A 14834-nucleotide genomic window follows, 5' to 3' on the forward strand; every position below is an offset into this window, starting at 1 on the left:
CATGTGTGTAAAGATGTAAGGTAACCATTTATTGCAATTTACGCCGTCTTTTGCTATATTGCACAGACTAATATCGCGATAATGATACATATGCAATTTGTTGTGCAGACCTACCGCCCTGACACTGGAAGGTCATAGCAAAAACTTGATGCCTCTTTGCTTGACGCTTAGCATTAAGGGGTTGGATTGGGGGGGAGGGGTTAAACCACTGAGCGCAGTTGTGTCTGAAGCTCACTGAGTGGTCAAATGCAGAGAACAAACTTCCCACATCCAGGTGTGTGACAACTATTGGGACTTTAAATGTCCTTTAAATGGTTTCATTGGATGGAAAAAAAATACTTTTCTGACTAACTTTCCACATTCTGTAGAAATACGTCTCGCCTACACCTGTTTATCATGTTAAGGGGTCACAGGTGATGGATGTTCAACTAGACAGACACCCAGTGGCTCTATCACAATGCACACAGCGCCAGAAATTGTTCTTGCAGTCTATTTCCATTTGATTTACACGGACTCAAGATTCAAAGGAACGCAGACGCTAACCTGACAGCATTGTGCCGTCATTTATAAAGCGAGGTCAATGAAAAAGAAAACTGAATTTAAACAGGCAGACTCTGGAAAGGTCCTGCTGAATTAAATGTAATGACCAACTTGTCATCTTTTTAATAGACATCTTAATAAGTCTTAAAAAGGAAAAAGAAACCTCTGACCCTAAACCTGCCTAGTGATCTGTTTGTCTCTCTATCCATCTATCTTCAGATATATGTAAAGCCTTGGCATTATTTCAATATGGAGGATCAACCTCACCTCCAGGTATGCTGACATCAGTCACTTCACTTTGACCCAATCGCTAAATAGCCTGCCGTTCTTCTCAGTCAAGTTTTTGCCTTTAAATTGATGAATAGTCGTTTCTCTCTTTGTATTCCTGACAGTCTGTCATTCTCCCCGTTCTCCACCTGGAGGGATGCTTTAGGATCGTCCGGCCCTCTAACCATCATCTGCATCCGTGTTTGTACATCCGTGGAGACGTCACTGGCCTAACCCCCAAAGACTATGGACTTATTTTCTCCACATTTTGCTCCACGTAAGTCTTTGCTCGCATTCCTATTATCTCTACTTAAATGTGTCTGCATTACTACGCTTTAATGAGTTCTTGATGCCACACACTGTTTACTACATGTCCAATAGTCAAGGGGAACAATTTCCCCCTCGTGTGTAGTTTCAACCATGCAACATTGTGGTGGTAGTATCATGGTATGTGGTGACCAACACATATTTTTGCCAGTTGAACTTTTTTCCTCCCTATTGACAAAGACTTTTTTACGATATGACAGCAACATTTAGAACAAACAATGAGAAAGCATGACAGATTATTTCTTCAAAGACCAGCTCAACTGTCAGCAGTGTCGGCTCCTGAAGAAATAAAATACTACTCAAAACGCACACTACCTTTGTTCTCCGTGTCTTTGTGGTTTCAATGAGGAAGTTTGCATCAAGCCGTAATTGTAAAAGAGGAACTTATATGATGTAAGCATGACTCCATCTCTGTTTGTCTTTATTGTTTTTTACTTCTGGACGACAAATTGAGTTGATCACAAAAGTGGACGTGTTTGTCATTACCAGTTACAAAGACATTACAGTGTGTGATAAAAATAACTTGTCACAACATAATGATGCATCAAGACTGAGACTTACAGTTTGTCCTACTTTCATGCAGCTCTGTACTGTCAGAGACCCCATCAAATGTTTCAATCAGAAAGAAAATAAAAAGCTTTAGACAGAAGCAGACAACAAGGAGCTTCTGTGAGTTTATACTTGCATCAGATTTAAAAAGAAAAAAACAAAAAAACAGTGCTGTTGTTTTCTGCTGGTGTCTGGCAAGAGTCCAGAGCTCCCAGCTGAGGGAGCCTTGGTGAAGAGGTGTGGGTGGTAAGCACTGCAGGAATCGGCAGTTGCGGGCAGCCCTTGGGAAGTGCAACGCTAAAGTGCATCACTTTGGATTGTTTTTGTACTTTGAGTCCCCCACTGCAAACTCTCAGAGGCTTGTGAAGTTCTGTGTCGTGAAAGACCCATTCTGATTTTAAGATGTTTTTGTGGCATTTTTCTCATAATAGAGGATATATGGAGAACATTAACATGAGGTTAATTCCATTTCTGAGTATTTCTTTATTTAAACCAAGAACAGACGGAAAAAAATCAGTTTGAAAAAGATCGTATTTGTGAGATTAAAGTTTCCTGCTTGGCTCCATTCTGATGCATCCACTTGTAGACAAATACATCTAAGTATGTTTTCATTGTCTGAGCTGGCATCTGGCTCAGACAATGTAGACAAATACATCTAAGTATGTTTTCATTGTCTGAGCTGGCATCTGGCTTAAAACTGTCCAGCTGGATAGCTCCAATATTGCTCCTCATAGGTTAATGTTAGGTTGGGAGAGAACCCACGCATGCACGCAGAGAACATGCAAACTCCACACAGAAAGGTCCCCCATTGGTGTTCTGTTTCAAGTCCCCCAACCGGGACTTGAACTGGGGGCCTTCTTGCTGTGAGGCAAGAGTGCTAACCACTGTGCCACCGTGCAGCCTCCCCGTGCATGCTTGGGTTTTCTCCAGGCCCTCTGCCTTGCTCCCACCGTCCAAAAACATGCTTCATAGGTTAATTGGTTACTCTAAATTGTCCCTAGGAGTGAATGTAAGAGTGCATGGGTGTGTGATTGTGACCCTGCGACAGACTGGCGACCTGTCCATGGTGCCCCCTGCCTTCACCCATAAGTGGCCAGGATAGGCTCCAGCAGCCCCGTGACCCCGAAAGGGAACAAACAGAAGAAGATGAATGAATGACTGTTAGGTTGGGTCTGTAAGCTAGCAGAAGAGAGTGTAAACAGATGCATGACGGGAAGCGGGTGTGTGCCTACTCTGTGTCAACAGTCGACTCCACAACTCAGAGGTGAATTTCTAATGAACTACTGCCGCTCTGCAGAAACTGTTTTTTTTTTCTATTTGGGCTAAAAACGGCATAATCCTAAATAAAAGACCACTCAGAGCTCTTTAAAAATAGATCGAAAGATGATCGGAGTGGGACTTTAAGGCACACAATGACAAATGGGAACAAAACCAAAATGATGTTAACAGATATTAACAGCTATTCTGCTCCTAGTTTGATTGTTCTACTATGTGATTTAAACAAAGGAGATCAAAGCATCAAAACAGAGACCAGTTCAGACATCTACAACAACTCAAAACATCTCCTTTGCAGACATGAACACAACTGTATCTAAAGGAACAACAAGCAATACTGAAGCTTTTTAGTCACCTATCTTTAATATGTATTTTTTGTTTTTTTTGATAAAGCTCAAAGATTAGTAAAAAAGGAAACCCATTTTCACAAATGAGAAGTATTTATCATCTATTAAGATATGGATGAGCTGTAGGTAAAACATTTCAAATTGTCAATTTGTAAAAAATTCAAAGTGATTATAAAAGGTGATATAAAAAATAGATATAAGGGAGTCAGCAAGTGGATTGATATGTTTTCTTTCCTAAATAGTTTTAAACGTAATCAATTGTTTTAAGTGCTTGTGCCTATTTCTTGAATTTCTGCAAAAAATACTGTTTGTATAAATTTACACTTGGACTAGACAAGGTTGGTTACTCTTCATCCAAAGCTTTTTTTTTTTTTAACTTTGATTGTTATTATTGGTTGTTGTACTTCTACTTATGATGTTTAATATATTACTTTTTCATATAGGAAGAGTTACATTTAAAGAAAAACTTGCTTTTTGCAATATTGGAGTTGCCAAGCATAACATGTAACTAAAACAATCGTCTTGTAAATTTTGTTCAATATTAAAAGCTAGATTCAAACTATGCCCTTATAATGTGCATATTACTCAATTACTTTAGAAAAGGGAATACAACTTTAGATTTATAGGCATGAAATTCAACTTTCACATATAAATAAAGGCTGATTATATGAAGAAATTGAAGAATAACCTTATTTATCAATTAATATCGCGTTTGATGTATTTTTATTATTGTTTTATCCTCTGTTCTTAATGCTAAACACTGCTTGAAATAAAGAGAACCAACTTTCTAACTAAAGTACCAAACCTGGACATGAACCTGTGAGACACTTTTTGTGACTTTCCACCACAGGACGCTGTCCCTGGTGCTGAAACAGCATCCTGTCCGTCACTTGAACGTACCAAGTGCTTAAAATATAGATTTAAAAAAAACAACTAAACAACAACAACAACAGACACACTACATTTGAAGAACCTAAAAATGTTTGGATTTCTGACTGGTCAACGAACTGCAGAGGCAGAAGAGCGACGATGCCTCGCAAAATGCAGACAGCTGGACGCAGGAAAACTGCAATTCCTCCGAAGCAACAGTGCGCGGCGCATGCCCGCTGCGATGCAGTTGAGGAGACAGAAGAGAGGGAGAAAGAGAAAAAGAGAGTTTGATTGATCATGTGGGCTCTGGGAGCCTGCGAGAGTTGTCGAAAATTGCTGCATAGACGCCCCTTTGGCAGCTATCTTGTAGCCAAAGATTCCACGCGTGCCGTGGCCGCGCAACCAACCATTTACCAGTGAAAGCAAAGCCCTGGAAAGCCAACATGAGCTCATTCTTCCGGGTTTGGACTCGTGAACATGAACTTACCGCAGTCCTCACACAAGATCCTGCCAACATCCTTTTTGAGGTTCTTCCCAGTCGTGTCTAGGGGCGCAAACAGTGCCTTGAAAACCAGGGGCTCGTCAGTGGGGTCCATGAAAAAGATGTACTTGTGGTTTTTCTTGACTTTGGCGCACGGAGCCGCAGAGCCGAATTCCCCCACAGTGACGAGCTGCTCGCGCTTCAGTCCCCCGCTGTTCACGGGCCAAACATCCAGCACTTTGACATCCACGCGGTAGCGCTCTGCGGACACGTTCCCCGGCGTGGACTGCACCTTACCCTCGATCACCACGGCGGCTTTGTAAGCCTGGTCCTGGACGGAATTCAGACTCGGGGAGTAGCAGGCGAACGAGACCCCGATGAGCAGCATGGAAAAGTGGACTGGATCAAGCCTCATGCCGCCTGCTTTGGCTCGGTGGTCGCTGGTCGCGCTGCGGCAGGGCTCTGTGGGCTGCGGGGCGATGGCGGTGGACTTCGGTTGGATGAAGAGACAGCAAGTGGGCTCCACCAGTGGCACGGCAGCGCAGCAGACCTTGCATAAGTGTCCATGCCATCAGGATCCACTGCTTTTTCCTTTTTCTTTCCCTTTTTTTTTCTCAGTCGGGGAGGGGGGGGGGGGGGTGAATAAAACGGCGGCTTTTGGAAGCGGATGATGCTTCAAATCCGTCCCTCTAATACGCAGCCATGGTGCACCAAACTCCCGGATTCTCCCCGCCAAAGGAGGCGCCCAGCAGCCTCAACTGCAAGACGGCGCCAAGCCGGATCCCTGTGCAGCGGTGAGGAGTCGCGGCGACGCTCCTGCGCTTCAGCAAAGACGCGCAGTGCTGCAGTGAAGTTGAGTCCGGCTGGAAAACAAACAAAAAAAAAGCAAAACAAAAGAAAAAAATCCCTCTCATGCCAAACAATTAAAAAGCTGGGTGTGTATGTAAAAGTCAGCGATCAGTCTTTGTGGAATTAAAATTACAAATAAATAAATGCGCCGCCTTATTCCTTCCTTCGTTCCTTCCTCTGCCTCCGCGTTCCTCTTCCAGCCTCTGGCGGAGAGAAAATAACCCCGATCGGGGCTCCGGTGACTCCCCCTTCCCCCGTAAAAAAAAAAAAAAAAAAAAAAAAAATCACAGACAGGAATAGATCACAGGTTCGATCTCCTTAGCTCCCAATCCCCGGGTTACACTTGCGCGTCAGTCACTCCACGGTCTTCCGTGTAACCAAATCCCAAATCCATGGTTGTCCCTGCTTTAAAATCGCATCCTACTGTAACCAAGGCATCACTCCAGAAGGGAAAATAGGATCACACTGGGAAGGGAGGGCTGGATGATGATGATGGAGAGGGGGGTGCATAAAATGCGGCCGCATCCGAGGGGCACGGGGGGGGGGGGGGATTTGCAACGCTGCAATGATGAGTCCTCAAGACAGTGTTTTGAATGAGTTTTGCGTCTTAAATTATGCCCGGCATTCAGGTCACATTCGCTGCTCAGGCTCACAAAAACCAAAGGATGTTGCAGAACCCGCATTAAATCTAATTCAGAAAAGTGTTGCATTGGAGTTTTGTGTGTGTGATAATTGTTCATTTTTTAAATGTAAATGATCCACGCCAGTCTCATTCATGGGCATAACGAGGTCAGAATTGTTGAAATCTCCAGCAGAATGCGGATGCAGACTGTTCGGGTGGCATTTTTCACAAAGAGCGACATCTGCTGGTCACAATGCGTCTCTGCAAGCCCCTTCCACCTGAGGAAGCTGAAAACTGAAAGCAGAGCAGAATTTATAGCCCTAAAAAAGGGCGGAAGGCGGACAAGGCCTTCCTGGGGGTCATTATTATTATTATTATTATTATTATTATTATTATTATTAGAACTAAAACATTAATATAATTAAAGGAAGACTAACTATTTAGAAACAAAATGATCAAATGTGTTTATTTTCCTGCTCTTCCTGCACACCTGATGAACTTAGTAGCTGTCCATGGTGCTGAACGTTTGAAAAGACATTACATTTGACGTCAGAAGTTTTTCTTCAACCATAACAGGAGCTTAAAGTGCGCAAAATGATCATCTCTGAGTGCAGTTGTTCTTCGAAATTGCATTAGTGACTGGATAATTTGAAGGCAGATTGGTGCAACACCCCAGGTTGCTTCTTTCACCTGCAGATACTGCCACACGCCGCTGTGTTGCACCCCTTGAGCAAGGCAAAGCTGCAGCTCCTGACATCTACCAAGCGGTGGCGCTCGCTCATCGCGCTGCGTGTTGACATCAGAGGTGAAACGTGCGGCGTTGGACGTGTGTCACTCGCCAGTGCCACGACTCGCCGTTTCTTGTCCATCTTGAGGAGCGAGCAGACTCTTTCTGCTGCACGGACACAGACGCAGGCCTCCGAGCACATGCGTCCTGCGCCTCGACGCGCCGCTCACGCCACGCCTTGGAGGCTGTAGCTCGCGCCACGCGTGCACGCCGAGGTAGGTTGCTGCGGCGAATCGCTGTGAAATGCACGCCGACGTGCCATTTTAGGGCTGGTGCGGAGCGGCCGGACTTCTCCGCAGCCGATCAAACCCGCAGAGTTTCCAGAAGCATGACGCGCGGCAAATCCGTCACATCTGGAGAGGGGGACGCAGTGCGCGAGGAGCGGCGCGCGACGTTCCCGGGCTAGGGGTGTGAGGTAAAACTTTGAAGAGGGACAGCTGAAGGCTGAGGGCGTTTAACTGCGACAGAACCTTTTCACGCTGAATGGGGCTATTGTGATTTGGATCCAAACGGAACCGCAACATCTGCTCGAAATGTCTCCTGATAATCAATCTGAGAATAAAGCAATGCGCCTTCCTGTTGATGTTTTTTTGATTGTTTATTTGGATTGCAGAAGCTTATAAAAATCACTCTAAAGTGCTTAAAAAGGCTTTTTTTATTGCCATAATAATAATAATAAAAAATCTTACAATTTAAAAAAGTGACATGTGATCATGCAAGAAACCGAAACTTAAATAAAATGACAGGCCTATAAAATATCAATGACAAGTAAGTTTTAATAGACTTTAATATTATTGTCAAAAATATTTCCTTAATTTAAGCAAAAAAAAAAAAAAGAAATCTTCATAAATCCACAAAACAAAACGATGCAATTTAAACTTTGATTTTAAAGAGAGAGAAAAAGAACAAATAAGTAGACCCTAAAATAAAAGTTTGAATAGAAATAGAACAAAAGAAAAAGATACAGAATGTACGGTTCTGTTTTTTTTTAAATTAATAATCAATTTAAGTCTCCAAGATGTCAATACTTTCGTGATTACTTCCTCTAATATCTTCTCCGGCTGTTAGACATCCGACAGAAACTATTTAGGCCGACTTCTTCTGATTTTTTTTTCTGCATCAACAACTTAAAGCAACTATATATATGTATAGTCATTTTCCAGAGAAACTATGCATTTCCTGACGGACAGAGTTCTAATTTTTTAACTTAGATTTAATTGATTAAAAAAGAATTAAAATATGATGTCATTTTGGAATATAGACTATAGAACAGAAGAATATAGGTGTGCCTAAATATTTGATAAAATAACAAAACAAAAAATGGTTAAAAGAATACACTTTGTAGTGGACTGATATAAGATTCTGTATTGGTCAGGCCTTACAGAAATTGTTTCTGAATAATATTCTTATCGTTCTTCTCCAATTTATCTATTTTTAAAGAACATGACTTAACCATACCTATACTCTTATATAAAACGTGACATAAAATAAGTCACAATAATCACAAAAAACTGTAGTGAAGCAATAGAAGCTGTAATATTCCATACATAGGTTTAGTCAAAAAATAAATAAAATCAAATAGAAATAAAAAGCAGGGGAGAACATATGGTCTCAAAAATAAGCAGATTTAAACTATTTGTATGTCAATATCCTAGACAGTCATATTTATAAGATGCTTTTTAGTAATATTTTTGGACATAATATTGCGTCGCAGTAGGCCTGTTTCCCACTGAACCAAACGGTCTCAAATAAAATAAAACAATTCCTGTTAAAAAAACACCTTTATGGGCACTCGGAACCGAAATAATGATATAAAGACTGTTAATATTTTTTATGAATTATTTAATTCGTAAATAGAGCGCCTTTCCCGAAAGATGGAGGCCCGGTTCCCGCCGGGCTGCGGGGCCACCGCAGAGCTCCCTGGACTTTAAACCACGTGATCACGTGACTAAACAGCAGCAGGTAGTGGTGGGTTCCTCAAAGCAAGAGCCGATCAAGGTGAGTTTGAAAGTCACTTCAGAATAACCTAAAACCTTTCCATTATAAAAGAGGGAGGTCATCTAATGGGGTTGTGTAGAGACTAAAAGTAATATTTCGAATGTCTTTTTTAAAAGTTTTAACTGACGTACCTGATGTTTTTCATCTCCCAGATGACTTCAAGAGGAAGAATGTTCTACAAAAAACTGCCAGGTTGCAAAAAATAAAATAAAAATAATAAAATAAAATAAACCCAGAAAGTCTACAGGTAAAAATCCTGTTTGCACTCATAAAAAAAAAAAAGATTAAAAGCCCTTTATATAAATTTTCTTATTTTTTATTTACTTCTGATTTTGATGTCAGTTTCAAAAGCAGGTTTTTTTTTATCCTCAGTCGGGGCTTTTTGGGGATCTCTGGGAAGTTGAGACTGTAATGGCGCCATTAAATACACACAAATCAAAAATTAAACATTTATATATACATATACACACACATTTTTTTCTGTTGATATTTAGTTCCAAAATGATTATTTGGGACAGTTGTTTATCCTAATCTTTTGACTTCATTTCCGTTTTTTTACTTTTCACTCTTAAAAAGAGACGATTCTGAAGTTTGTTTATTTATTGGATTATTTCGTTTACTTACAACAATAGTTATTCTCGTGCAAGATAAATGAAATGCCAGTCCCGGAAATAGTTCTTAAATATCTGTTCATTCGGAGCAAAAATATAAAGGAGTGACAGCTCTCGTTGACACGCCGCACTTCAGGTCTGCAGTAACCGCTCTCGCGCTTCTTGTACATCTCTGTGCAGGTCTCGCGAGATCCGCCGCGTGCGTGAGGCTGGCCGTGGCTTTGCAGCAGACGGAGGGAGAAGGCAGGCAGCATCATGGCGGACAGAGACAGTGGAAGTGAGCAGGGAGGAGCGGCCACGGGCCCGGGCTTCGGCTCCATGCACCTACCGACGGGGGGGGCGGGCTCGGCTTCCGGGCTCCAACACGAAACGCAGGAGCTGGCCTCTAAGAGGGTTGACATCCAGAACAAACGCTTCTATCTGGACGTAAAGCAGAACGCGAAAGGCCGCTTTTTGAAGATCGCTGAAGTCGGGGCTGGTGGAAACAAGAGCCGCCTCACCCTCTCCATGTCCGTGGCGGTCGAGTTCCGAGACTATTTGGGGGACTTCATCGAGCACTATGCCCAGCTGGGACCCAGCAACCCGGGGATGATACAAGACGAGCCCAGGCGGGCGCTGAAGAGCGAGTTCCTGGTCCGAGAGAATCGGAAATACTACATGGATCTGAAAGAGAACCAGAGAGGACGGTTCCTGAGGATTCGGCAGACCGTTAACCGGGGGCCCGGTTTGGGTTCCACGCAGGGCCAGACGATCGCACTGCCCGCGCAGGGACTTATTGAGTTCCGCGACGCGTTGGCGAAACTTATTGACGATTACGGCGTGGAGGACGAGCCCGCGGAGCTGCCCGAGGGCTCCTCGTTGACTGTGGACAACAAGCGCTTTTTCTTCGACGTCGGCTCCAATAAGTACGGCGTGTTCATGAGGGTAAGCGAGGTAAAGCCCACGTACCGCAACTCCATAACTGTGCCCTACAAAGTGTGGTCCAAATTTGGGACTACTTTTTGTAAATACGCGGAGGAGATGAAGAAGATCCAGGAGAAGCAGCGGGAGAAACGCGCGTGCGAGCTGCAGCAGCACGAGGAGATGCAGGCGGACGATGGAGATGACGATTGATGTACAAACAAACATGCAAGAGTCATGACAAATAACTACAGAATTATCATAAAAGAAAAATCTACTGTTTAAAGAAAGAAATCTAGAAGATTTTAACTGTTATGGTTTAACTCCAAGGGAGCATCACTCTCAACACAAAGTTCTGACATGTTCATCGCTGGATGTTACCCCAACTTATCACATTAATACAGTAACAGGCTGCTAAACCAAGTAATAACCTAATTTTTGAACATTGTTTCCTACTTGACAAACGGATTATTGCCCTTAACTTTTGTACCAGTGAAAGCTTATTAGAAGAGAAAGATGTTTAAATGGAATTATTGCAGAGGAAGAAGGAAAAAAAAAGTCTCATTTATGTCAGCTAATGACGTCAGCACAAATTACTTTTTTTTCTTTTCAAAACCAAAATTCCAACATAAAAAGACAAAAAAAGCTTATAAAGGTTGCCATCCTTATTCACCTTTGACCTGTGAGTAGAGATGTGTTTACACATATGAGGGCTATGCCTGCTTTCGGAAACTGGTTAGATGTCATGCAGTATTATCCCAAAAAAAAAAGAAAGGAAAAAAAGAACATATAGGCATTTTCATGAAATGAAATAAGTGCTATATTTGTTGTGCAATATGCATTGCATCAAAATCAATTATTATGATGACCTTTTGCCCAGAGGCATTCAAAAATGAGTATTGTACTTTTTCTTTTTTCTTTTAGTTGAAACTGTTGCCATGCAGATAGATATATTATAGACTACCTTCAGTGTCCTGTTGTAAATGCAATGTGTTTAATCTTTAAGGTACTAAATGTGTATTTGATAGAGGAAATGCAGTGACATCATGTAGCAAAAATGGCCTCAATCGCAGATTATTTACCGAGACAAACAGCCTGCACAAACTGTTGTTAAAGTTAGGAGGAGCGTTTTTTTTGGCTAGTGCGTCCCAAACGGCAACGTTTTGTGACCTTATTTAGTCGTAAATGGTGCCAAGGAGAGCTTTGGCTGCATGTTAACCTGCACTATGGTAGATGACCTACAACTATCAGCCCTTCTTGGAGTACATTTACCTGCCTATAATCTGCAGATCTCGAGTTCGAGCTCTGATTTGATGTCCATCCGAAGGGTATTTAGAGTAAAAAAAAAAAAAGAGGGAAAAAAAGCTTTATTAGCAAATATTGTACAAACGGCGTTCAAATATCGGCGCCAAATGCCCCTGAGAGTATCGCCGTATATATATATATATTTTTTTTTTCCTTTCCTCGATGCTAAATTGAAGAGGGCTCACTTCACCCGTGCGTGGAGCAAAGACGTGCAGCGGGATAGTTTGGGGTGCGTGCGGCTCTGTTTGGGATTTAAAGGATGGGATTCCGTTTTTTGGCCTAATTGGAACTACTCGGGCTGCCGAATGGAAAACCACTGGCCTCTTCTACGTCCAGTTCGGTCGCATCTCATAGATGCGTGAAAACAGTTTTATAAACTCCAGAGAAACTGACAACAATCAGATGACGTCAGCTTTACCTCAGCATTAAAGTCAAAGCTAGCTCCCGTGTTTGGAATCGACTGGAAACCAGCAAACTAGACTGTCCTCGACCACTTCTTCTGTCTGGTTTAGCCCAAGCGACCCCTGATTAGGAGCGTCCTCTTCAGCATATAAACAACCTGGTGCCTTACACACTCTGCATGCTTACACGCTGGCCCGGTGCTTTGGATCGCTTTTTTTTTTGTTTTGTCTGATTGATCATTTTTGCTTCCATTTTTCGCCCCTCTTCCCCCCTCGCGTGCTAGTGCACGATTCGTGGTGCTAAAATGTTTTTGGTTTTTTTTTTTGTGTTAAAAAACAAACAACTTTTTAAAAATCAAACCCTTAAAAGTAAAACGAGAGCAGAACTCTCTGCTGTCTTCCTTCCTTCTCCCAAACTACCAACCCCGTCCCCCCTCCCCAACGCCCGCACGCCAGCCAGCCAGCCATCCAGGTATCGGCCTACATGTAAACATGGAAGGGGTGGTCACCTAGATGCACGACGATGCAGAGGAGTTGACCCTTCACTAGTCGAGTGGTTCAGCAGGGAGGGAAGGGGCTGAACATCAGCGTTGACCTTGAAGGATTTGTCGGTAGGACCCCTCCCCTTCTGGATTGCTTCTCCCCCCCACCTTAAGCAGTCAGGTGGAATGTTAAACTAACGGGGAGTAGCAGGCATGTCTTCATTTATTTTGATGTAGTTCCAGCATTATTCCACCTGTATTATTATTTTTGAATGTTTTTGCCCACAGAATAAAAAAAAGAGAAAGATAATCTATTTTTTCTGTGCAACATTTCATCACTTTGTGCAATATCGTATGTGCCAATGGTGGCAATATATGTATATCAATTAAAATATGAGTACTATTTAAAAGCATGTGGCTGATTTCCATGTTTTTTTTTTGCTTTGTTTTCTCATGAAGGACTTGTTTGCCTTTAATTGCACTCGAGGCTCTAACCTGAAGGAAATTCTAGCCAACCGAGGTCTTAGCAGCCTGTTGGGTCGAGCAGTTCACCGATAACTTGAAACAGCATCGTCACTGCAAGTGTGCCCCCTCTCTCAAAGACAAAGGGGGCGCCAAATGGTTTATTGAAGGTAGACTGGAAACATACAATGGAGTTTTTGTAAAAAAAATAAAAATAATAAATCCAAAAAAAAGGAAAACCCTCCATTTTTAGCTTTAAGCTAAGAAAAGGTGCTTCAGTCCAATCCTCATTAAGATGTATGGTGAACTGTCTTCAGTCGTTGTTTGTAGCACTTTTCTTTCCCAGGTTAATGAAAGGCCTGACCAATACTATATGAAAAAAAAAAGATCTTGAAGAATGTCATTTCCATTTTTATGTTGCTTTTTTTTCTGAACAGGATGTTTAATTTGCTCATATGGTTTGATGCATTTAATATAATTTATGTACAATTGACAAATTTTAAAATAAAATTAATTTACCCAGTGAGGGAAACTATATTCCAAATGTGTTTTTATGGTTTTTATTTGTAAGAGAAAACCTAAGCTTGAAATTCCTTTTTTTTTTCTTATTAAAATGTGTTTTTTTCATTTTTATTTTGATGTCTGATACTAATGACTAAAGCCTCGTTTTACAGCCTCCAAAATGCAGTTTTTTTTCCCATACATACCATTTGATGAACCCTGTCTTTTTTGAAACATGTACATGCAGGGCTGTAAAATAAAGCATCACTTTATCCTTCCATCACAGTGATGTCGTTTCTAGTCAGTTTATTTTTTTGCTTTTTTAAATAATAGATTCAATCCTAATAAAATTTTGGAGTTTTTCTTTTTCCAACTATAAAATTCCCTCTAGACATTTGATGCTGACACTAAATCCTTAGAGTTCTGATGATTTTCATAAAATATTTTAGATTGAATTGTCTACATTCAGAAACTGTGCCAGACGTCAGCTTTTTCGGCTCTGGAGTTCGTGTCCCAAATGTTTTCATTTCAGGCTTGTCTGTTGTTTTTGTTCACTTGATGATCAGAGCCTGTTTACCACAGTGAAGGGTGGGGAAAAGGACGCTGATGGCAACGCAATAAACACAAAATTTGGCAACTGATAAAATGCCAGCTCAGTCTCTCCATCCATCATAGATGTGCAGCTTGCTGGACAGCTGAACCAGGGAGGGATTCTAGTCGAAACTTAAAAACCTAAACAACCTTCTATGTTATGTATTTCACTTGCGCTGCAGATTCCCAGAGCATCTTACTCACAGAGCTTTGAGGATATGGCTTTTTTACCACAATTACTGCCTTTTGTTTACAAAAAACCTGCTAACACGAGATTTCTGTTGAATACGAGTCGTTGCTGAGCTTCATAGAGTTCTACGTTTGAGCAGTTTTGTGCTATAAGGCTGCTGCTACTATTTGTATTAAAATTTAATTTGCTGCTAAAGCCTGAGAGAAAGCTTTAGCAGTGACGTCATCCACTTCTGGAGTTTGCCACTTTTAGCCACCAGAGGGCGTCCTTTAGCTTTAAATCAGGGGTCGGGAACCTATGGCTCGCGAGCCATATATGGCTCTTTTGATGGTCACATGTGGCTCGCAGACAAATCTTTAATTATACTTTTTTTCTTTTCTTTCATTAAACCAGTCCTTCTCGGGCGCAATGCGATGCCAGATGCGCGCAGTAGTAGCGGTGCTTGGAGAAAAAAATCTGCGCCAGCGCTATCAGTTACT

General features: G+C 41.8%; 2 protein-coding genes across 5 annotated transcripts in view; one reads left to right on the forward strand and one right to left on the reverse strand.

Annotated features, from left to right (window-relative positions):
* The window catches only part of nrg2a (neuregulin 2a), a 76199-nt gene extending 70267 nt beyond the window's left edge, over window positions 1–5932 (reverse strand). For 3 of the 4 annotated variants that reach the window (XM_078930803.1, XM_078930802.1, XM_078930801.1), the window contains exon 1: window positions 4663–5790. In XM_078930803.1, coding sequence (XP_078786929.1) covers window positions 4663–5071 — 409 coding nt within the window. In that variant the 5' untranslated portion in view covers window positions 5072–5790. Of the gene's footprint in view, window positions 1–4662 lie in introns of all 4 variants that reach the window. The other variant, XM_020708867.3, reaches the window with a different exon arrangement.
* Window positions 5933–6949: 1017 nt separating this feature from the next.
* Window positions 6950–13859, forward strand: puraa (purine-rich element binding protein Aa). The gene is made up of 2 exons (XM_011483506.4): window positions 6950–7129; window positions 9704–13859. The coding sequence occupies exon 2, from the start codon at window positions 9779–9781 to the stop codon at window positions 10634–10636; it is 858 nt and encodes a 285-aa protein (XP_011481808.1). The 5' UTR covers window positions 6950–7129; window positions 9704–9778; the 3' UTR covers window positions 10637–13859.
* Window positions 13860–14834: the final 975 nt, after the last annotated feature.

Source organism: Oryzias latipes, chromosome 14 (assembly GCF_053564925.1).
Source record: "Oryzias latipes strain Hd-rR chromosome 14, Olatipes_Hd-rR_3.1".
Lineage (NCBI taxonomy): Eukaryota > Metazoa > Chordata > Actinopteri > Beloniformes > Adrianichthyidae > Oryzias > Oryzias latipes.